The sequence below is a fragment of the Eleginops maclovinus genome, chromosome 19, assembly GCF_036324505.1.
Source record: "Eleginops maclovinus isolate JMC-PN-2008 ecotype Puerto Natales chromosome 19, JC_Emac_rtc_rv5, whole genome shotgun sequence".
Classification (NCBI taxonomy): Eukaryota; Metazoa; Chordata; class Actinopteri; order Perciformes; family Eleginopidae; genus Eleginops; species Eleginops maclovinus.
Window position 1 is genome coordinate 7,884,972 of NC_086367.1, and position 24,767 is coordinate 7,909,738.

Genomic DNA, 24,767 nt, shown 5'->3' on the forward strand with positions numbered 1-24,767 from the left:
AGGATGAGCATTTACAGGTAGGCCTACTCTGAATATATTTGCTTTATGTGTTGTTCATATACAGTATGTCTTTATTTTACATTTTCACATGGAGACATACTGTTTGCTTAAACAGCTGCGTTTTATCAGAGCTACAAGATAAATAATATCGACTATGTTGAAACTATGAAAACTTAAAAAACAGAATGGGAATGATTAAATGTGAAATAAATAAAACCTTGATGTAAATAAATGTGCATTATATTTCTTTATTTTTATGTATTCTTAATTTAATTGCAACCTATACCTCTTTTTTATTTAGGCTTAATTTAATTATTTCTTTCTTCATTATTACATTTAAATTTTGTATTGACTAATACTAATTTATAAGGGCACGTTTGTCCTCTGTAGTTCTTTGACATGTGCTTGTTTATCCATGAAAGGAGAAAGAATGTGCCTGCAGGCAGGACTAGGGTTCAGGGTCAGAGGGCCTAAGCAAGAACCTTTGAAGGGAAGCACTTTTTTTTCACAGGGTTAAGTCCAAGCCAGGGCAATCCCATGCATGTTTGTTTTGGTCTTTATCCCATAATCTTGAGTATTTCTGATTTCATATCTATTGTTATATATATTTAAATAATTAATGAATTGGTTTCGTGTACATGCCAGTAAGTTGCTGTGAAAAGATGATTCCCCAGTTTGTTATAGTTGACTGTAGGCCTATGTTAAATATCTGTTAAATATTTAAGAAATATTTTTGTTTGTACCATGAGCATATGCACATGCTGTTCATAAAGTAACATGTCATAACATTGAAGCTTGGATATTGTGGCTTGACAACAAAAATAAAAACAAAAAAACCCACCCTACAGTTTTCCATACATTTCTAGGTTTTTCCCAGCAAATAGTGTTTGCTCAGGTGTCATTGAGATGGTTTAGTTGCTATCATGTGAATGGGCTACTTATCATGATGGGGTCATGTGATATTGCAATCACATCATGTTTGCCTGTGGGCGAATAATACAAGGTTCAAACAGGGCTCTGATAAAGATCAAGTGTTTTTAATATACTGATGTAGTGAGCGGATAACTTCCCTAGAGCATGCACCTACACACATATATTAAGAATATTTCTTCTTATCTATAAATTATTAATGAATAATAATTATTATATTAATGTGTGCCTGTACTCTGATGCTGAGCTATTTTTAATTGTGATCACATGTACTAAGCATGCTTGTACTATTTAGTATTTCAAAGACATATTTAAGCTTTGTCATTAGTTACCTAACAGATCGTTGCATTAATAATGAAAAATATAATAAAACAATGAATTATAATCTGTTAATATGGATAAGGAATATGATTTATGATCCTTTGGTGAACTTATTAAAAACAGAATAATATAAAAAATAAACCTGACCTTAACAATATGCAACATAAGTCATTAACATTTTAATTAATACAAACTTTAAGAATATTAACAATAGAATATACGCTATTTCTGAAATGTGTCTTTCTGCACAATACATAAAACATTTACCCGCTGTAGAACTTATATGTTGATGCTAATTTCACCTCCTTTTTGTATTTTAATTAAGTAACATTTTCAAAGCATGACTTGTACTTAAATATCATATTTGTACTCTTCTGTGGGCTTTTGCTTTTGGCGTTTTAATGGCTATAACATTTTCTGACTCCAGTCTCTTGTTTCTCCGGACTACACTACCCAGCGTGCACCAGCACTTACGTACGCTAGCCCAATTGGCTGACGTAGCCCCGCCCCTGATACTCCCCCCTCTTCAGTTCGACTGACATGTTTTACTGCAGAGGAACTCAGAGTGCAGAAAACAACCACAGAAAACGGCAGAGGAATGACTACACACGCTAGCATGTACTGCCGCTTGTTTGACAGACAGACTAGTTCAACACATATCAGAAAACTCTTTGTACAGTGTGTAAATTGGAACATTAAGCGACTGTATACCGGTGCTACGCACAAGGAAAATGCTGTTGAACTTGGAGACTCGACTTCATCTGCTACCAGCTTTGCTACTTCTGTGAAAGCCAGGACAAAACAGGTAACCTAATACTGACTTTATAGACCGTCTACGACAAGCAAAAGCATGTTGGGTGTCAGTTTCTTATGTAGCCAGAGCCAATGTCCAGTAAGGGGCCCTTTAAGGCTAAACTACCTAACTTTTACAAGGACTAAATATTAAACCAGCAAGTGAATGACTACTCCAGTGTTGTACAATCAGTTTTAGCTCTCCAGCTAAAAGCATTTTTACACCGGTTTAATTACGAATCAACTGTGCACATTTCTTCATGAAGTTAATTGTTTAGCTATTTGATTTGACTGTACTATAAGTAATAATGACAGGGTGAATGATTAAAGTTTTTTAACTTTTAGCTTCAGGGTACTTTTGGGTGCATGCATATTCACTATCTGGCTGCATCATGTGATTAACTTGAATATGTTTGTTTTTTTAAATGCAGCCAATCTTTTTGCTTCCCTTTTGTCGGATCTCTTCTTGCATAACAGTGGCCCACTGCTGACAGTCAAAGGTCAGGAGCTAGCTAGGAAGTTCAAGGTTTCAAGGTTTTATTGGTCATATGCACAGCATATACAACGTATATGTTGGCAATGAAAAGCTTATGTCCCATGCTCCTCCAACAACTCAACATACATGGTGCAAATAAGACAAATAAAATAGTGCAAAAAGAGAGAAGAATATTTACAATAACAACAATTAAGATTTGAGGATGTGAAATATATACATATGTGGAATACATTGAGAGTATTTAAATACTTTACACTGTTGAATGAGGAGGTATGGACAGATGCATATATTATGTATAACAGATGTATATGGCAGATATGTATAATATATAGATATGTGTATTATAAACAGATATGTATGGCAGATGTGTATAATATATATATATATATATATATATATATATATGTATGTGTGTACTATAAACAGATGTGAGTAGACATTCACAGAGGTCAGGAGTTCAGCAGTCTTATAGCCTGTGGTATAAAACTGTCCCTGAGTCTGGTGGTCTTGGTCCGGATGCTGCGGTACCGTCTGCCAGACGGCAGCAGACAGAACAGATTGTTGCTGGGGTGATGGGGGTCCTTTAATATCCTACCGGCCTTCTTCCTACACCGCTGGGTGTAGAGGTCCTCCATGGATGGCAGCTCCGTCCTGGTGATGTGCTGAGCAGTTTTCACCACCCTCTGTAGAGTCTTACGGTTGAGGGCGGTGCAACTGCCATACCAGGCGGTGATGCAGCCAGTCAGGATACTCTCGATGGTGCACCTATAGAAGTTGCAGAGTATCCTGGAGTCCATGTTGAACTTCCGCAGCCTGCGGAGGAAGAAGAACCAAGATGTCAGGGCTCTGACCTCCTCTCTGTACGCCGTCTCATCGCCGTCTGTGATCAGGCCGATGACGGTCGTGTCGTCAGCAAACTTGAAGATGGTGTTGGAGCTGTGTGTGGCCACGCAGTCGTGCGTGAACAGGGAGTAGAGGAGAGGGCTGAGCACACAACCCTGAGGGGCTCCGGTGTTGAGGGTCAAGGTGGAGGATGTGATGTTCCCCATCCGCACTGCCTGGGATCTGCCCGTTAGGAAGCTCATGATCCAGTCACAGAGGGCGCTGTTGAGCCCAAGGTCCACGAGCTTAATGATGAGCTTGGAGGGCACAATGGTGTTGAATGCTGAACTGTAGTCAATGAACAGCATTCTCACATAAGTGTTCCTCTGGTCCAGGTGGGAGAGGGCAGTGTGGAGGGTGAGGAAGATGGCATCATCCGTGGACCTGTTTGCTCTGTAGGCAAACTGCAGGGGGTCCAGTGAGTCAGGGAGGGAGGAGGTGATAAAAGTTTTGACTAACCGCTCAAAGCACTTCATGATGATGGAGGTGAGTGCAACTGGGCGGTAGTCATTGAGGCAGATGGGTTTTGTCTTTTTGGGGACAGGGACAATGATGGACTCTTTAAAACATGTGGGGACTACAGACTGGAGCAGTGACCTATTGAAAATGTCTGTGAACACATCTGCCAGCTGAACTGCACACACCTTGAGAGCACGGCCAGGGATGCCATCAGGTCCAGGAGCCCTGTGTGTGTTGATCCTTTTCAGAGATCTACACACATCTGCACTGGTTAAAACCAGTGAGCAGGGATCCTGTGTTGAGGAGCTCGAGACACGGCAGCCATCCTCGGCGCCATCTTGCTTCTTCGAAGTCAGAGTGACTAATGTTTTTTTGAAGCGTCAGGATTTTTTTCCTTGCAATATCCCCAGAATATGCTCCTTGGATTTTGACTGTTTTCTGGTTTATAGACTCTGATTCAATCTTAGAATTAGAGTCCAAACATTGTTCATCAAGACCAGTAGGCCTATAGGAACTAAGGAACTCTCTGTGAACATCTACTCAAATTTTGGTGACATCCTGATCATTATCTCCCGAGATGGCGATAAGGATCCAAACATCAACAATATAATCATATTACAACATTCTGTTTTAAAAACAAGACAAATTAAAGTATGGAAAAAACATGGTCATGCTTTTTTATACTTTGGGTAGGGGTAACTCAAAGCCTTTTTTGTGTGATTTGTTTCTCTACTTGACATGAATCATGAACAAATAAATGTGTGATAACAGAATAAGTCTTGATGCAAAACAACAACACATCCCAATGCTACAGTTACCTCATATTACTTTGTAACAGTTCCGTTTCATGGTGCCATTGTCCTGTTTTCCCTTAATCCCCAGCAGAGGCTAAGTGATGACAGCATACTACCCTTTTCGGCGTTCTTGACTGACAACTTTGGCAGGAAGCACAGCTACCTGCGCATCTCCCTGACTGAGAAATGCAACCTGCGCTGTGAGTAGAGTCTCTTAAAGATCTCCTTATGTGCTATTGGATTTTCCCGGATGCTGTTTATCCTGCTACTTGAAGAAGCCCTTGTAATATCTCTACATCACAACTCCTACTGCTGGGTAAAAGTGAAATAAAAATGATTTGGAAAGAGGATTTAAACAACAGCATATTCATTTTGATGTCAAATGCACGTTGTCTAATATTACCAACAAAAAAAAGAAGTAAATCCTCACTTCTGTACTTAGCACATAGAATGGTTTAGCTTATTTGAAGCCAATTCAGTCACACTTACAATAGTTTGGCTTATTGAAAGCAAATAGTCTTCTTTTCTTTTGTATCTTCAAAGTTGATTGCACTTGTGGTAAGTTTTTTGGTTGAAAAGGTTTGCTAAATGAAATGTAATGTAAACATTGTTTTAAAAGTGTATTGATTGAAGTACAAAAAGCATACTTTTGAGTAGGACAAACAACTGGTTACACCTCTAGAACATTATAATAGATCCGCCTTTGGTGTACTTTCTCCCGGAAAATATGAAACCAGTAATGATTCAGGTTAAAAACATATATTGAGTGCCAAATTATGTAATTTTATTCCATCGTATCATTTCACCTTCTCTCTGTATTTTCAGGTCAGTACTGCATGCCAGAGGAGGGGGTGAAGCTTACGCCAAGGAGCCAGCTGCTGTCCACCTCGGAGATCCTGACCCTGGCTCGCCTCTTCGTCCAGGAGGGTGTAGAGAAAATCCGCCTCACTGGGGGAGAGCCCCTCATCAGACCTGATATCCTGGATATCATCGGTAAGGAGTAATTGAGTTAAAGAGTCTTGTTATTTCATCTTGAGGAAGGTTGCATTAAGACAGGAGATAAAACATATTATTATTGTTTTATTTTATTTAGAACAATAATAAATAACAGGACAGCTCACACACAAATATAAAATAGAGCTCCCTACCTGTAGTGTGTTATATCGGTTTTTGTGCATGTAAATGGCCTGCAAAGGCTAAAGTTCCAAAGTTCCCTCCAGTGGGGGTTTCTCTCCCACACACTCCCCCTCTTCCTGAAACGCCTCCATTGTAGTCCTTTGTTTCCTTCGGTAACATAGTGACATCGTGACATCACTACGTAACACTCACACCTCTATCTCTCTAACACGTTGTACATGATAGGCTAAGGGGCATGACAGCCCTAAGCGGTTGACCAATCTCAACAGAGCCGGCCAGCTAACCAATCAGAGCAGACTGGGCTCTGGTTTCAGACAGAGGGTGAAAAGAGGTCCTGCAGCACAGGCAGTATGAGAAAAATAAAGAGCTTTTTGAACATTAAAGTATTTAAACATGTCACAACATGGAGGCACTAAAGACAAATATGAACCTGAAAACGAGCAGAATATGGTCCCTTTTTAATAGGACAACATTTTAAATAAATAGGTTGACAGTTGACGTGTTAATAATAAATTTTGTTGCATGTATTTTTTTCTAGAAAATGTAAAAATGAACCCTACACGTTTTTTGGAGTTGTTCACATATGTGACCAACTGATCAACATTTACAGGAGTTATTATAAGACTAAATATAAGTAGTTACAGATTTAAAGCGAAAGTCACAGAATCAGCACTTTCGAAAACGGGGCTGAAACAGAGTGATAGAGGGCATGTTAAAATGCTTAATCTGTTTGGTATTTTGAGCAAAACACTTCAGAGACATGTTTTTTTTATATATTTGAGACCTATAATATAAGCCATAAAAGAGCATAATAGGAGACCTTTAACATCTGTGGGCTATCAGTGATTCATGTTTAAACCCTGTTGACTAGGATAGAGCTTTTCTAAATGGCACGAGGGGAGGAGCAGGAGAGGGTTTTCCTTGCATGCCTTAAGGTCAAGACATACTAGTGGTGGTAAAAATGATTTGTCACAGCACCGCTATGTGCTTAGTCTAATGACACATTATCAAATTATAATTTTACAGCCTGGTTTTGAATATTAACTGTTGCAATTAAGGCGATCAGGTGCGGACAATTATGCTTGTGTGAGCAATGTTAAAGCATGAGTGAACAAAACATGCGGTGTGACCAATGGGTAATGACTATGTAGAAAGGACACCTAAGGCTTCCTCATGCCCAATGAAGATCAATTATTTCTGTGTCATGCGACAAGCCTCCACTATGACCTCACGTGGCCTCACTGTATTTTTGGAAGATAAACAGTGTCGTTTTTTAAAAGCAGCCTAGGACTGGACCATGGCAGTTGTTTTAATGTCATGGTGCATTCATGACAAATTACATGTTAAGGGTTTATTGATAAAAGCTTTCTTGCATATTGATCATGAGCTACTGTGCATAAAAGGAGAAAACACAATGTACATTCAATGATTCTCTCTTTGGTCTAGAGCAGGGGTATTCAACTAAAATTCAACAAGGTCCAGTTAGAGAAAATTTCCTCAAGCAAAGGTCCGGAACATCAAAATGTCTAACTGCCGTTATGAATGAGTGTGCTATACATTAGCTGTGACTTAGTAGCTGTATCAACGTCCTCACGTAATCAACGACTGACTGTCTCATCAAACAAACAAAGTACAATTCAAAAACAACAATATTTATTGTCACTTGAACTACACAGATATACAGTATAATACTGTAGATATTTTTAATGATCCACTCGGGCTGCATTCAAAATAAAATAGAGAAATTAAATAAGATAGCTTTGCAAAATGTGTGCATCTTAAAAGAGCTTCATTTTAGAAAGATTAAATAAAGTGCAGCAGCAGCTTGAGTTTCCCTTCTTCTTTGTTAACGTTTCACATCTTAAACAGTTTCAGCCAATTATAGAACATATCAGTCCAAACACATCATAACAGTTGAACAGTTTTAAGGTTTCCCTTTCTGTCCCTCTTATATTCCACTCCCTCACAGACTTTCTTTTGTTCAATGAGAGAAGTGGGCTCTAGCCTGTCCTGCCCGGATTTTGAATCGGGGCTGAAATGGTGTCAGGGCCATTCTCATACGCATGTGAAGGTGCTCATTGGTGCTCCACTCACCGCCTTCTCTCTCTGTCTTGCACTATTTGTTGGTGTCTAAAGTACTCTGTACATTTAGGTAGATTAAAACTCATTATTTACATAATACATTTGCACCAAAACACAACAATTTCTGGACTAGTTAAGACTTAAAGGGGATGTATTATGCTCATTTTCAGGTTCCTATGTGTATGTTGTGCAGGGGTGGCCAACCAGTCAGAGACGAAGAGCCAATCATTTGCATACACACATGATGGATGTATGTCCCCCCACTTCTTTCTTGCCCTCTCTCTTTTGCTCTCACCCATTCTGTGTGCTCCAGGGGCATAGCTAGGTTTTCAAGTTTGGGTGGGGTGGAATTCACATCCTGTGTCCCCCGGGCAGATTTTTAAAAACATTTTAAAGTGAATTGCATGCATCTGATGCACTTTAAGAGCAAAATTAAGAGGCTACATCTAATAGAACTGTGTGGTCTTGGTAAGGGGAGAGGGCTCAACTCTCAACACTAATGTGAGAAATCAAAAATAATATATATAGTTTTTTCTTTTCAATTTCACTTTAATGTGTCTTGTTCATTTGGGTGAGCTTTAAACATTTTAGGTGGGCTAAAATCCATCTAAGATAGGTCTAGCTATGCCACTGGTGTGCTCCCTCACTCTCTTCCTCTGTGCCCCTCTTTATCTCTCACACATAGAAATTTAAAATCTAAAAATGTACAATAATTGACACACACACACACACACACACATACACACTCACTCAAAGACACACCCTCCAATAGCCACATACTCTGTCACACAGACAGACACACATACCTCTTCTCAGCCAGGTTTCTTGTAAATGTGACACACCATCATATTGACAGAAATCAGTATTAAGAGCAGAGGCGAGTTATGTTCAGCCATTAAGTATCACACACACTCTCACTTCAAATAATGTGGAAACTGCTTTTATATTACTACATGTTGCTTCTTTGAACTAAGTTGACATTCATTGCCTTGAACAATCCTTTACAAATCTGGCTTACAATATTTAAATGTTTGTATTTAAAACAAACCCATGGCTAAGGTTAGTTCAAATACTGCTTCATGACAGTTATTAAAAAATACATGAAGTGGATTTTAGTTAATTATCCTCGCATGATAACTATCTCAACTTTGACCCTGTGACTGGCAGAAGCTCTGCTGACAGAGATGACAGAGATGCTCGTTACCGCGATTCAGCAACTCGGGAGTCCTTCTGTGTGGTGGCCAGCTTTCCCTTTCGTACACATCTACAACTGCAAAGTGTTACCATTTGACAACTTTATATTGAGTTATTAGCGTTTTATCTGAGTTTCATTTTCACCGTTCAGAAGCAGATCTCTCCCTTCACTGTCACATCGCGAGTGCAGAAAAGCCTGCCTCCGGTACTGCAGCACCTGCACTCTGATTGGCCAAAGCAGTTCTGTGTCGAAAACTCTGTGTAACGATTGGCCTAGAACTTGTGTGTTGTTAACCCTTTGTGAACTTGGATACATACTGCGCATATGAGGACCCTCAAACAACATCAAGCATTATTTCTGGGCAAAGAGCCGCATGCGGCTCGAGAGCCGCGGGTTGGCCACCCCTGCTCTACTGTGACATGTTTACATGCTTTAATGTTCAAAAAAGTGCTTTACTCTTCTCATTGTCATACTTCCTGTGCTGCAGCAACTCTATTAACACTCTGTCTGAAACCAGAGCCCAGTCTGCTCTAATTGCATTTTGTAAACCATTTTCATATTACTGTTTTTACTCTCCAATCTTAAGGAGTCATTTATGTGTGATTATTTAGCACCACATTTTCTCTCCGTTTTTCCTTTTCCTTGTGCTCATGTTTCTCTCCCTCTACAGCTGAACTGAGGAAGTTGGAGGGCCTGAAAACCATTGCAGTCACAACCAACGGCATGAACCTGGCCAGGCTTCTGCCTAAGCTGAAGGATACCGGCCTTGACCTGATCAACATCAGCCTGGATTCACTGGTTCCTGCCAAATTTGAGTTCATTGTCAGGCGGAAAGGTAGAGAAATATGTTTGAATGTTAGGTTAAGTGATTTGACACATGTTAAAATGACAACACAGTTACAAGTGTATGAAACTGTAACTTGAAGGGGCCCTATTATGCTTAAATTCAGGTTCATATTTGTATTTTGTGCCTCTACTGTGACATATTTCCATGCTTTAATGTTCAGAAAGGTCTTTATTTCTCTCATACTGTCTGTGCTGCAGCACCTCTTTTCACCCTCTCTCTGAAACCAGAGCCCAGTCTGCTCTGATTGGTTAGCTGGCCGGCTCTGTTGTTATTGGTCAACCGCTTAGATACTGTATGTCCCACCCCTTAGCCTATCACGTACAATATTTTGGAGCTCAACGCAGAAAGAAAGTGACTCGGGTTGTTTGGCCTCCAGTTTCCTTGACAACGTATGAGTCTCTTATCTCAAGGATATAAGGAAATATGAGGCACATTAAAGTCTTTCTTCTTCTACTACACCTGATTTGTTTAGTGACATGTTTTGCAGATTCTAAGTGTATGTAAATCGTGAAATAAATCAGGTCTCCTAACCTTAAGCACACACGTGGTATTTACAGAGAGTTTCCAGCCAGATGAAAAACTATGAGTGTGACTTTTGCCAATAAAATACGCTGTCACTGCTTCTGAGGGATTAGTTTTAGATATTTGCATATCAGTGATTTGTGGCCAATCATTGAATCAGACAGCTTAGAAATGAAGCAAACAGTTAACGCTTAAGTATGTTGTAAAGCTCTGCCAAGCTGAAGAAGCCCACATTTAGAAGAACATGAAGTCTGTTATGTGCTTGTAGTATGGCAATATACTTTTTTATTTGAAAAGTCCCTCCAATCGTACTCCATCTTTGCCTTGTTGCACAAAATTCAAGATATCACGGTATAATTAATGTGGTCAAAATAATTTATAATTGACTGCATTCAAATGCTTTTTCTATCCATGTTTTTCTTCAAGGGTTCCACAAGGTCATAGAGGGCATCGATAAGGCCATCGAAATGGGCTACAACCCTGTCAAGGTATTTTGTTCTTAAGGAACTTAAGAACTTAAGGAATGGCTTACTACTACACTATTTTCAGTGCAACATTTACATGTTGCATTCAGACTTCTGGTTGTCTCTTAATAATCTGAATTACATTTTTGAAAGCTTTTAATATTTACGACTGTGTGCTCTCACTTCCTCTTAATGTATCAATATTGCTGAATATAGTATTTTATCCATATCCTGACGATTTGCCTTAAAGTTAGAACGTCACTGAGCTTCTCCCTGATTTGCTGTCTGTGACTCATGCTGCCTACCATAGTTCCCTACTGCACTGTGCATGGAAAAGGAGAAACAAACTAATGAACAAAGCAACAATCTGGACAGGCTCACATACCCTGGTGTTCTGCCCTCTGCAGGTTAACTGTGTGGTGATGCGAGGCCTCAACGAGGATGAGCTGCTAGATTTCGTGTCGCTGACAGAGAAGAAGCCTCTGGATGTGCGCTTCATTGAATACATGCCCTTCGATGGTGAGTGCTCCCATCCCAACGTGTTTTATTACGCAGGTCTGGGAATGGAACTGAAGAGTCATATTACAGTCATTCATAGTTTAGGCATTCAAAGTTGGGATGCATGATAGGATCTGAGCACAGATACAGTAGGTGGCCAAAAAATAAGAGAAGAAACCAGTGCAGCCCAAGACCAAGGGTACGGTCGAATTGTCAGTTTAGCTCTGAAACTTCCTTTATAACCTCCTTTAGCTTAGGAAACACTGGACCTTCCTTTACGAAAGGAAAGCAGAAAATGCTGTCCCACAATGCCTTGCAGCTGCAACATTTACCGGGACACAACATTCTGCCGTTCACGGAAACAACCAATCTTGAACGAGAAAGTGTGTATCATGAAAGTTAGGGTGCTTATTAAGCATTTAAAACGTATGCTGTAACTTGCTGAAGTGCTTTGTTTTGTACGTTCAACACTGTATTAATCAAAAGAAGAAATATGAACGCTACTTTTTTACTGAAGTAATCAAATAAAGTCAACATCTCACAGTGTTTACTGAGCTGTGTGGTGTTTTATTAAACGTTGTTAAACATGTATTGTGATTTACGCAGTGATAGGTTAAGGCATAACTAGGTTATAATAAACACATTTGTATTTTTAAAAAAATATTTCATATAATCATACGTATTGGGATTCATGTGGATTAATACGTGTGGGTGAGGGTGACAAGCGTAAGTTTCCTTTTTTATTTCAATTCCAACCTTGGTAATGAAGAATATGTGTTTCTTTGTTTTCCACGTTCATACAGCATAAAACAACACCATCAGATATCACGGTGCAGAGTCTCTAGGTGTGCTTACAGTACTCCGCTTTATAGGAAACTGTAGTTCCCCACAGCAAACGCACATTTATAACAGCCGCTGGCGCATCATAAATGCGTGGGATAGTGTAAGTGCAGTCGGATTCTCAAAGCACCGCAGTCTCTTTTCCCAAGTCCTTTTGAGTTCTCCTATCCACTATTCCTTAACCCCGTGATGTTTGATGCAAAGGTCAAGGAATATAAGATAGGAATAGACTATAGGAGCTGATTTTTCTGACAATTTGACCCAAAGCCTCCAGGAAGTGCTCCGAACACTGAGGAAAATAATTGCAGTGGCCAAACGGCCGTACTACAACCTCTGTATCAGTCCCTGACGTCACTGGGCCCAGAAATACTTTTTCTCAATTGACTTACATTGGTAAAGAGACGTCTGTAAATCAGAGGATTATTATTTTTAAACTCAATAAACAACCCAATATGAACTGTTTTATAGCCGTTTATCATTAGGTCCTTTAAAGTTGTAAAATGCACTAAAAGACAAATCCAGATTCATTTTTCTCTCCATTCATTCTACTGAGCCAACAGCGGGAGATCGGGGGCGGGACTTTAGGGGATACTCAACTGCGTTTGTTCTATGAGTGCGCTGTTACTTTTGCTCTCGACAGCCAGGCATGATGGGTAATTTGTGACGTTTTGCTCTCGAGAATGTCAGGTCTTCATGCGCCAATGAGCAGCTCTCATAGGAATGAACGAAGCCCCGCCTCCGATGCTGTATCCAGTTCTTACTATACATCCATGCCCAAGACACCAAGAAAAAGCAGCCGAACCATGGATGTACAGTATAAAGAGAACTGCTACAACGTTGGAGGCGGGACCTCGTTCATTCCCATGAAAGTTGCTCAGTTGATTAAGAGAAAATGGCCTGCCCCTCAAGAGCAAAAGTACCCGTATCTGGCCCCATAGGTTGGGTATTCAAATGAATGAAGAGGTAAAATAACTCTGCATTAAGCTCTTAGCGCATTTTACAACTTTTAGACCCTAATGATGAAATAAGTGCTATAAATGTTTGTACTGGGTAAAAGATTTAGCTACAAAAAATGATCAGCTGATTTAAAGCCAGCTGAAATGTGTTTGAACATCCCTCACACTTCCTGAGGGCTTGGGCCAAAAGGTGGTACAACTTATGTGTCAGTCCGTTACTTATTATGCCCAAAAATGTATTTTCCCATTGACTTACATTTGGAAAGAGACGTCTGTAAATCAGCAGATACTAAATCAACCACCCATTGTTACCAAGTCTCTCCAGTTCAACTTGCAGAAACCTAACTCATGTACTCCTACACACACAAGTAATAGGTTGTGATGCTGTCTACGAGCAGAAACATGCTGTAGCTTGTGATGCTACTCCTTACAGTACATTGACCGACACTTCTCTCCTCTCTGCAGGCAACAAGTGGAACTTTAAGAAGATGGTGAGTTACCAGGAGATGCTGGACCACATCAAGCAGCAGTGGCCCAACCTGGAAAGGCTTGAAACCGGACACACAGAAACAGCCAAGGTCAATAAGTCAAACTGCACTAAATATTTCTCAAGTATGAATGTGATGGCTTACTAAAAGCTAATGTACTTGCGGAAATATTGCTGTTTGTATCCTTAGGGTTGCTTCCACTTATTATTAAACACTTAACATAAATGCGTCACCTTAATAAAATATGTTGTGATGATCATTTAGTTAGTATCCAAAAAAAGCGAAGATGCTGGCACCATTCACTCCTGTTGAAGTTATTGTTATTTTTTTATCATTCTTATGACTTTCAGGTCAATTTTACTCTAATCTTTCAGTACACACTGTGGTATCTTATTAGCAGACACACCTCTGTGTTGCTGGAATCTTTAGTTCATAATAAGTCGGCCAAGGAAAAACTCAAATATATAAGAAATCACTTTGTTCTGACACATCTTATACAAAAAATGTGCCAAATCAAACACATCGTTATTAAAAAGTTTAGAATTATTTTTTTTCTCTGGGATAATAGTTTAACCCTTGTTTCTGTCTTACAGACATTTAAGGTCCCAGGCTTCAAAGGGCAGGTGGGCTTCATCACCTCCATGTCTGACCATTTCTGCGGCTCCTGCAACCGCTTACGTATCACTGCAGACGGCAACCTGAAGGTAAAGCTACAGTTGGGCTTCAACGAGTATTATTGTGGTCAGATTTTGTAATGCAGTGTTTGTGTGGGTGATCCTATACATTTACATACCGTTAATGATCTCATGGTGTCTTTGGAATCCTAAATGACTATTTTAAATGTCTTGCCTTCACTCCTTCCTGCCTCTCTCATCAGGTGTGTTTGTTTGGGAACTCTGAGGTGTCTCTGAGAGATGTCTTGCGCTCCGGAGCATCGGAAGAAGAGGTACTGCAAATCGTTGGAGCTGCGGTTGGCAGGAAGAAGAAACAACATGCAGGTAGTTCATTCAAGGGAAATTAAAGTAAACGCATCACAGTGAGGTATAAACCGATACAGGATTGAGTCAGCATTTTTGCCCTTTCGGTTCCCTCGTCTCAAAGTCGATGGGTTTTTGAGAGATGTTCACACTTTCTTATTTGTCTAAAAAAGTCAGTAAGTACCCCACTTTTACCCAACGTTTTTATGTGTCTATAAAAAAGACGGATGCTAACAAGTGGCTAACAGAGACTAACCGTCATCACGCTAAACACTTTGATTCATTTAGCTTTGATCTGGGGCCGTCATGCAGCCGTGCACTTTCTCTATAGCCTAACGTTAGCTTTTTACTTCTGGTAATTGCCTTATCTCTTCAGGTCATTTGTAAAGATTATTTTTACTGAACAAAACATGTAGAGCATTTTTATCAATAATCCAAAGTCCCAATGGCTTTTTGTAGAAGGAACAATGCATGCTAATATCCAAATTATCCTACAAAATGAATCACCCCTGCAGCAATCTTTAATCTCAGAATATCGAGGATTAATTCTTCTATTTGATTTGATTTCTTCCTGTTTGTTTCCTCAGGCATGTTCAATATCTCCCAGATGAAGAACAGGCCTATGATCCTCATTGGTGGGTGACATGGCTGTACGTACAAATCTCTCATGGACACTCTGCTTAGTCGTGACTTATTTGTGATATTATCATTCTCATGGGTTATAGCTGTTCTACATTCACCTGTTCACACTTAATGATGTAGCTTCAAGATTTCAACATTTACATTTGAATTAAACAATAGAACACGTTTATCTGAACGGTGAATGTTTGTTGTGTTTGGTGAATCCATCTCCTTGACTAACGTTGTCTTTCTCCAACAGACACCACATCTGAAAGGCATTTATCTCTGCCAAAGTCCCAAGACAGAACGACATCCTCCCCAATTGTTTCCCATTGTACACACAACACATTCCTCTCTCCAACAGCAGCTCCTCACGCGAGAGTCCTGAATAGAGAGGGTTTTTTGTGCCTTCCAGACTGCACTGCTTCAAAACAGGCAGCCCATATTTGCTGCCATGGAACCTTAACTAGAGGGGGTACCGGTGTTGAGTCGCATATCAACAAAAATACACACACAAATGTCAGGAGCTACATTAATGAAGATTGCCTCAGGTACGCACAAGCCAGGGGTCATAATGCTTTGAAAAGCCACTTACTCAGGACCCCAGGAACACACACTTTTTTCACACTACTCATGAATGCCAAAATGAATCTAAAACAACACAATGTAAGACTGTGCCACAATCAATGTTCCAGCAAAGACCCCAGTGGCAAACTCAGAAAGGCTGTAAGTGACAAGAAACAGTTGGGCACAACTGTCCACAACACTGAGCTGGACAAAGCCCAGCTAACGCATACAGACGCACAGGGCCGAGCCACCATGGTGGATGTTGGGGGTAAAGTTCCCACACGTCGAACAGCCACAGCCAGCGCCACCGTCATCCTGGGCCCCACTGCTTTCCGGCTGATTCGGGATAACCAGCTGGCTAAAGGCGACGCCTTGGCCGTGGCGCAGCTGTCTGGCATCATGGCTTCCAAACAGACCTCAGCCCTCATCCCGCTCTGCCACCCGCTCCCCTTAGACCACGCCTCTGTCACATTGGACCTGGATGAGCAGCAGAACGCTGCTGTCATCACTGCAACGTGTCGCACTACGGGCAGGACAGGAGTAGAGATGGAGGCCCTGACAGCTGTTTCCGTTGCTGCGCTGACCATCTATGACATGTGCAAGGCAGTGAGCCATGACATCATCATCACTGACGTGAAACTGGTCAGTAAGACAGGCGGGAAGAGGGACTTTCATCGTCATCAATGACCTTGTCCCCCACCAATAAGTCCAAACTCAATGAGGATAATGAATTGTATCATGGAGACTGCATCACTCTTCACTGGAGTTGTAATATTTTTCTACAGAAATGAAATATATGCCTTCGGAGTAATTAATCACATGAAGTTCTACACACATTCTACCAGTAGCTTACTTGATTTTCTTTTAGTTAAAGTTAATGTTGCGGCTTCCAAACACAAACCTTTTAGCCGCTGAGAGTCTATGAGGTTTGGGTCCTCAGGTACGTAGATTTATGACGCGCCACAGTAGACCATGACAAAGACACGCTGAGATCCAAATATGCTTAGGTGCATTTATTGAAAGCACAGAGATATCACAGCGCAGCAAGGATGGATAAATGAATGAATGAGTAGCGGTAGCGGTCAACAAAAATTACGGCTACTCCCAACCCTGACTCTCTCTCTCTCTCTCTCTCTCATCTGCGTCACCGGTGAGTGCCCACCTTTACGCACACACACTTCCGCACGCACACACGCCCACTCCCAGGTGAACCACCCCCTCTGCAACACACACACACTCTAACACACCGTGCTGCTCATCTTCAGCCTATATGTCTCTTACACACCAGCCCCTAATTATTAGGTCTCACATAATAATTCACATTTCAAAACACAATAGGAGACATAATAAATCATCATATCAATTTCAACGATAATGCAAAAATCTCTAATAAATTGCTCAAGTCCATGAAAAGTCATTACAACGAATATTCCTTCTTCTGGTCGTCATGACCGATTAGTGCAAAGTCCATCTGACGTCCGAAAACACAAAGTCCATATAGAGGTCAGCAACGTCCTCATGCTGCCTCCTCCTTCTCCAGCAACAAACACACCTTGGATATGGGTCTGTCCAAGCAACTGGTTCTTGTCTTAATCCGAATTTGACGCACAAATCCCTTGCGATCTGGAAAAGTTTGCAAGACACGTCCCATAATCCAAGAATTACGAGGTGCAGTACTGTCCATTAGCAAAACTAGATCTCCTGCGACAAGGTTTCTCTGGACTCCAGTCCATCTCTGTCGTTCCTGTAACAGAGGCAGGTACTCCTTTGTCCAGCGCTTCCAGAACAGATCAGATATGTACTGGACTTGTCTCCATCTTCTCTGTGCGTACAGGTCTGCTGCTTGGAACTCTCCAGGTGGTAATGAAGGCTGGGTTTTAAGCAGTAACAGATGGTTCGGCGTCAGTGCTTCCAGGTCGTTAGGATCTGTGGAGGCCTTGGTGATGGGCCTGCTGTTAATAATGGCTTCCACTTCGCAAAGAACTGTGTGGAGTCCCTCCTCATCCAAGCGTTGTACTTTGAGAGTGGAGTTCAGGACTTTCCTCACCGATCTAATAAGCCTTTCCCACACTCCTCCATGATGTGATCCAGCAGGGGGGTTGAACGTCCACTTAATGCCCTTTTGAAGTAACACATCATGCACCTGTGCCTGGTTCCACTGCGCAATCGTTGTTTTTAGCTCACGTTCTGCACCCACAAAATTTGTCCCATTATCAGAGCGCAGCTCACGGACCTGTCCTCTTCTGGCTATAAAACGCCTTAGTGCATTTATGAAGGAGTCAGTGTCCAGAGAAGGTGCCACCTCGATGTGAATAGCTCTCAATACAAGACAGGTAAATAGGACACCATACCTCTTCACTGTACTCCTCCTGCTCCTCACTTCGATGGGTCCAAAATAATCAACCCCTACACATGTGAATGGAGGTTCATCAGGCTTGAGTCGGTCTGTGGGCAAGTCTGCCATCTGCTGGCAAACTGGAGTGGCATTAAGTCTTCTGCAGATGGTGCACTTGGACAGAACTCTCCTAATGGCAGTACTTGCTCCTGTCATCCAGTATTTCTCCCTGAGCTTGGACAACATGTGGTTGCGGCCGCTGTGTCCTACCTCTTGATGTATATTTCTCAGCAGCAGGGTAGAAATATGAAGGTCTTTTGCCAGAATGATAGGATGCTTAGACTCCAAAGGCAGTGCTGCTTTGCTAAGCCGTCCTCCCACACGCAAGACTCCATCCTCCAGCCTTGGACACAATTTGTGCAGGTGACTATTTTTCTTGACATTTTGTCCCTTTTCCAGACACGAGAGCTCCTCAAAAAACTTTCTCTTCTGGCAAAACTGAATTATGGCCAGCTCAGCCTTGTCAATGTCCTCCACTGTAGGAGCTCCCAGAACAGCTGCACCTTTAAATGTGCACCTTTCCTGCTCCATCATTCTCTGTTGCTGCATGCTCTCTTCACTCTGATTGGCTATTAGCCTTTTTCTCTTCCTGATACAGGACGACAACCATTCCTTGTATTTCAGCCACCACGCCACAGCTTTCTTTAATCGGATCCACGAGGAATAATGATGGATCAGGTGAGTAGTGGGATCCTCTTCAGCTTGTACAGCATTGACAACAGCAGTTTTCTTCACCTCTGGATCGTCCTGGGGGAGATAACTCACAGGCTCAGGGTTCACAGGCCATTCTGTTTCAGGTTGGCAAAGAAACGGAGGTCCTGTTAACCAGAGTCTGTCCTTCAGAAATGCCTCCACTTTGAGCCCTCTGGATGCTGCGTCTGCTGGATTTGAAGCTGTATCCACGTACCTCCACTGAGCGGGGTGAGATGATTTCAGGATCTCCGAAACACGATTGGCAACAAACACCTTAAATCTGGAGCTTTCGTTGTTAATGTATTTCAGCACAGAAGCACTATCAGTCCAAAACACAGATTCCTGAAGACTCATGTGTAGTTCTTTCTTCCACAGGACATCCATGCGACTGGCCATTGTTGCAGCAATCAGTTCCATTCTTGGAATTGTAACTGTCTTCAGTGGAGCAACACGAGCCTTTCCCATAATGAAAGCACTGTGCATTTGGAGGTGCTCATTCTGTAACAGCAGGTAAGTGACTGTACCATAGCCTTCCTCAGAAGCATCGCAGAAATGGTGTAGTTGTGCAGTAATAACATCTCCAAACTCCAGAGGTTTTAGACATCTGGGCAACTCAAAGTTGTCCAGTAGGTGGAGCCCTTGCACCCACTTAAGCCACTCTTTGGAGACAGTCTCTGGTATGGGATCATCCCAACCAACTCCTCTTCTGCACAAATCCCTCAAGATCCTTTTTGCTGTCAGAACAAGGGGACTTAACATGCCCAGAGGGTCATAAATGGAGCTTACAGTTGAAAGGATGCCTCTGCGGTTGAGTGGTCTGTCCTTCCATACAATTTTGAATTTAAAGGTGTCTGACTTGATACACCACTCTACACCCAGCACTCTCTCAATGGGCACAAACTCCCGGTCCAGGTCCAACTGCTCCATGCCTTTAGCTCTGCGGGGCTCTGGGATGGTCTTGAGCACTTCAGATCTGTTACTGTGCCACTTGGTCAAACAGAATCCCCCTTTAGCGCACAGAGACATGAGCTCATGACAGAGGATCAGTGCCTCCTCCTCTGTTGCAACTGCCACCAAACAATCGTCCACATAAAAGCAGTGCTGCAGCTTGTCCACTGTCTCCTCCTTATGCTCATGTCCAAAATCCTCTGCACATTTCCTGAGGGAAAAGTTGGCGCAGCTAGGGGAGGATGTAGCTCCGAAAAGATGTACCTTCATCCTGTATTCACATGGTGCTTGGTTCAAGTCTCCTTGTGACCACCAGAGGAATCGCAGCAGATCAGCATCATCTGGGGGCACTTGCACCTGGTGAAACATAGCTTCTATGTCAGCCATGATGACCACAGGTTCCCTCCTGAACCTGGTCACAACTCCAATCAGTGAGCTGGTTAGATCGGGCCCTTGCAACAGCTCTTCATTCAGAGATTGTCCTTTGTAACTGGCACCACAATCAAAAACAACTCTGAGCTTTCCCTTTGTCGGGTGGTAGACACCATGGTGCGGTATGTACCAGACCCTGCCATCACTTCTTTCCAGCTCTGCATCAGGAACCTTTTCAGCATAACCTTTACCAAGTAGATCGTTAATAAAGGTGTTATACTCCCTGTAAAACACTGGATCCCTCTGGAGCCTCCTCTTCAGATGGTTTTGACGCTGTTCCACCACTTTCCTGTTATTTGGCATGCTGACGTTTGGATTTTTCAAAGGCAGGGCGACCTGGTAGTGACCATTGACATGTTTGGCTGACTTTGTGACCATGTCCATGAACCTCAGGTCTTCCCTGGACAGACCCACTTGTTCCTCCACAGCAGATTCTGGAAAGTCCATCTTAAATTGCTGTTGCCACAGTTCATCCAGATTTACAATGGACACACGGTTCACAGTTACTGGCTGCTCACAGTAATTGGCCTCTCCACCGTTTCCTGTCAGTGGTCCATTTACCGTCCAGCCCAGTGCCGTCCTTATAGCGTAGGGTCCATTGTGCTCACTGCGGATAACTTCCAGCGGTTCCATGGCTCGTGGAACATTCGTTCCAATCAGCAACTCAATTCCAGCCTCAATCTGTGGTAAGGAGATGTGTTTTAAATATGGCCACCTTGTCAGATCCTTATTTGTGGGTATGTTTGCTTTGTGGACTGGCATTGACAACTGAGTATACGCTTTTGGCAACTCAATGAAGCTGTCATCTTCAAGTGCTGCCACCTCCAGCTCTGGCACAATGTAGCTACTGACCACCTTCTCCTGCCCCATGGTCCTGAGAAGAATGTTGGCTCTCTTCCCAGACAAATTGAGCTTCTGCTTCAGACTCTCAGTACAGAACACCGCAGTACTTCCCTGGTCCAAAAAGGCGTATGTGAGAATGATTTTATTGCCCTTCTTCGCCTTCACTTGAATCGGCACGATAGGAAGCTTGCAATCCATCTCACCAGCCCCTGTAAGCCCACTGGAAACCAAGGTGTCGTCCACTGTAACCTGGATGCTTCTCTCAGCTGGTTCTGCCGTTGCCACACTATCCTTATGGAGCACAGTTGGATGTCTTAGGCCACACTTCGAGCAGGAAATCTTCCTTTGGCAATTTTTGCTTATGTGTCCTATACACAGGCAGCGAAAACAAGCACCATTTTCCTTCAGGAAGTCAATTTTCTCTTTGTGTGCCATTTTTTCCAACCGCGCACACACATCCAATGTGTGTCCTCCGGTGCAGCAGGGACAGATCTTCTTGGCTGGTGGTTTTATGTATGTAGCTTTCACAGGTTGAGCTGTTCTCTCCACACGATTCACTGTGGTAGCGAAGCTGGTTCCTCTGATGCTGGAGCGAGGGGGAGGTTTGTGATTCATTTGTTTAGTTGTTATAACAGTGTCCTGAATGTTTCCAAACACAGGGTCTGTCAAGATTTTTACCTGTTTTTCAACAAAGTTGGCAATATCCACAAACCTTGCTCTCCTATTGTACCTTTCCTGCAGGTCACATGCGTCGCACCTCCAGCGGTCTCGGAGTTTGTACGGCAGTTTTTTAATGATTTCCACCATGTTTGTGGGTGTGTCCAGATCACTTAAATACTGCACATCCTCCAAAGCGTTGCAGCATCCACGCAGAAAGAGGCCGTACTCCTGGAGGGCTTTCACATCTTCTGTTTTAATAGTGGGCCATGACAAAGCTCTCTCCATGTATGCTGCTGCCACCTTTTGCTCATTGCCATAGTGCTCTTTCAATAGAGCCTTCGCCTTCACATATCCTCTGCTCGACTCAATGTGCTGACAGCTCCTCACTAGTCCCTTTGCATGCCCTTTGGTGTATTGTTCAAGGAAGTAGAGTCTGTCACAGTTGTTACTGGTGTTTCGCTCAACTCCATTTTCAAATGCTTTAATAAACGAATGGTATTTGAGTGGGTTACCATCGAAAATGGGAATTTCCCTTTTTGGGAGTGCTGAGAGGCATTGTTGTTGCATCAAGAGTGTTGAAATTTCATTTTGTTTTCTCATTATGTCCAGCACACTGTCATTTTGTGATGCATCAGTTTGTGTAACATTGGTCACAGGATCTTCAGGAGTGGTTAGATAACGTTGGAGCAGGTAAGAAGGACCTGGGAGATGTTTTATGTCAGGTAAGTGAGTGACTTTAGGCTTCACAACTGTCTGTGTGGTTTCAATTGCGTTGGATTTTAGTTTAACTGGCAGTGATGGGACAAATTCCATAACATTGATGTTAAGTTGTTGTTTTGAGCATGTCTTTTCATAGTATAAGTTCATCCCATCTGAAACCTTTGACTTTGATTTACTGCCAACACTGCTTTGTGATTTTATAACACTTAGTTTTGCCATTTCCTCAGCGATTTCATTCTCCAGTAAAAGCTGTTCTCTTCTTTTGCGTAGCTTTAACTCCTCTTCATCCAATGCATGTTTTTCCTTTAATGCCTTTTGTTTTGTTGCCAAAATTGCAAGATTTGTTTCCGTTTTTAAGCGAGCAGATGAGCGTGAAGCCAAGGATGAGGAATGATGTGAGCGTGATTTCTTGGTTGCATTTGAGATGCTGTCACAGGGCTGTAGTTCATCCTGAGGATCTTGTCCAGTGGAAACAGGTACTGGAGGGTCAGCAACAGACAAATCCTTACTTTTTTCGACAGGAATTTGTTCTGCATAATTTATTTCCTTTGTTGGTTGCTCAGAAGTATTTGTCTGTAGTGGTAATTCATTTGAGTTTTCATGCGGATTTTCCTTTATCCATTTTTCCACTTGTTCCTTGAATGCATCACTGTAATCCATAATGCTAGAAAACCACTCCTTTTGTTTTTTATGTTCATCATCAGGAAGAAGTTGCAATACTTCGTTGTGCAGGTCAGTGGCCTTTTTACACAGTGCATTCAAGTTATTCAGTTGTGAGGGGATTTCAGTTACATTTTCTTTTGATTTCATGTGCGCTTTTATTTGCGGAATAAGCTCTTTGATTTTATTAACGGCACTTTTGCGCTCATGCTGCAACCGTTCGATTTTATTTTCCATTGCTTTGGCCGTCAGTTTGATTTCCCTCTTTTCACGTTCCATGTTTGAACATTCAGCATCAGCGTTTATTTGACTCATTTTCGTTAGATTGTATTTTTGTATGAAGCAACACAATCACATTTCATTCAAGAGCGTATTCAAATCCATCCATAGACATTGCATTTAAATTTATTGACAGAGCGGATTCGATCCAAGCATTTCAACAAGCAGTAGGTCTTTAGACAACATCAGCCGCCACATGCCACAAAGTCCCGACATCACAATCCATTAAAGCACGGAGAATATGCGCCACCATCAATGCGCCAATGCAACCAGCGTATCCATTTAATACATTGTCCTCATTTGACTCAATGCATTCCAATCGAAGCGGATTCCTTAATCCACAAACATTAACAGGTTCAGGCCTACCTGTTCCCAGGTAAATGTTTGGCGTGGTGTGGCACTTAGCTGTGGCTCCTTTGTTCTCGGGCTAGTCGGTGCGGGACGACTTGGTTCTTTGATGCGGCTTGATGATTTTCATTAAACGCCTGTTTTTTGTTGACAAATGTTGCGGCTTCCAAACACAAACCTTTTAGCCGCTGAGAGTCTATGAGGTTTGGGTCCTCAGGTACGTAGATTTATGACGCGCCACAGTAGACCATGACAAAGACACGCTGAGATCCAAATATGCTTAGGTGCATTTATTGAAAGCACAGAGCTATCACAGCGCAGCAAGGATGGATAAATGAATGAATGAGTAGCGGTAGCGGTCAACAAAAATTACGGCTACTCCCAACCCTGACTCTCTCTCTCTCTCTCTCTCTCATCTGCGTCACCGGTGAGTGCCCACCTTTACGCACACACACTTCCGCACGCACACACGCCCACTCCCAGGTGAACCACCCCCTCTGCAACACACACACACTCTTAACACACCGTGCTGCTCATCTTCAGCCTATATGTCTCTTACAGTTAAAGTTAAATGATTTTTTGAATTTTAACTAGAAGGTCTTACCAATTCCAGTGTCATATGTGTTCATATGTATTTCCTGTTATATATGCAACCAGGTGCAAGTGAAGAGCTTTTAACTTTTGTTCACTAGAGGGCACTCGAGTGATAGATTCACAGGCCTCCCTTTTGGTCAAACTGAGGGCATACATATTGTATTCACATGTTGAATGTATTCATCTTTTTTAACCTACATAAACTTAAGTGGTCATTTCAAGAAAGAATGAAGCCTAGGTGCTGAGTGTATGTTTCGTGGTCACCTGGTGGACATGGCAGTGAAACATCACACACTGTACTCTATGTTCCTCTGCTTACCTACATTG

The 24,767-nt window shown here is 42.1% G+C and overlaps 1 protein-coding gene across 8 annotated transcripts; it reads left to right on the forward strand.

The window, feature by feature from the left end:
* Positions 1-1,799: 1,799 nt before the first annotated feature.
* Positions 1,800-24,761, forward strand: mocs1 (molybdenum cofactor synthesis 1). Of its 8 annotated transcripts, none has more exons than XR_010168061.1 (13): positions 1,800-2,056; positions 4,763-4,874; positions 5,500-5,667; positions 9,759-9,923; positions 10,884-10,945; positions 11,329-11,440; positions 13,681-13,793; positions 14,297-14,407; positions 14,581-14,701; positions 15,268-15,315; positions 15,561-18,941; positions 19,061-19,184; positions 19,332-24,761. XR_010168061.1 is itself a non-coding variant. In XM_063908953.1 (11 exons), the coding sequence occupies exons 1-11, from the start codon at positions 1,850-1,852 to the stop codon at positions 16,553-16,555; spliced, it is 2,214 nt and encodes a 737-aa protein (XP_063765023.1). In that variant the 5' UTR covers positions 1,800-1,849; the 3' UTR covers positions 16,556-24,761. The 8 variants fall into 8 exon arrangements, 3 of the variants coding, with proteins under 3 accessions (XP_063765023.1, XP_063765024.1, XP_063765026.1); XR_010168060.1 differs by having other exon boundaries at positions 15,561-18,626; positions 18,862-18,941; positions 19,061-24,761; XR_010168058.1 differs by having other exon boundaries at positions 15,561-19,184.
* Positions 24,762-24,767: the final 6 nt, after the last annotated feature.

What these genes read in the sequence shown, in the direction of transcription:
- mocs1 (XM_063908953.1), top strand. Translation starts at nt 1,850, where the DNA reads ATGACTACACACGCTAGCATGTACTGCCGCTTGTTTGACAGACAGACT. An exon ending in GTTCATTGTCAGGCGGAAAG is followed by an intron (nt 9,924 to 10,883) that starts GTAGAGAAATAT and finishes TTTTTCTTCAAG; the next exon opens with GGTTCCACAAGGTCATAGAG. An exon ending in CAGGCCTATGATCCTCATTG is followed by an intron (nt 15,316 to 15,560) that starts GTGGGTGACATG and finishes TTTCTCCAACAG; the next exon opens with ACACCACATCTGAAAGGCAT.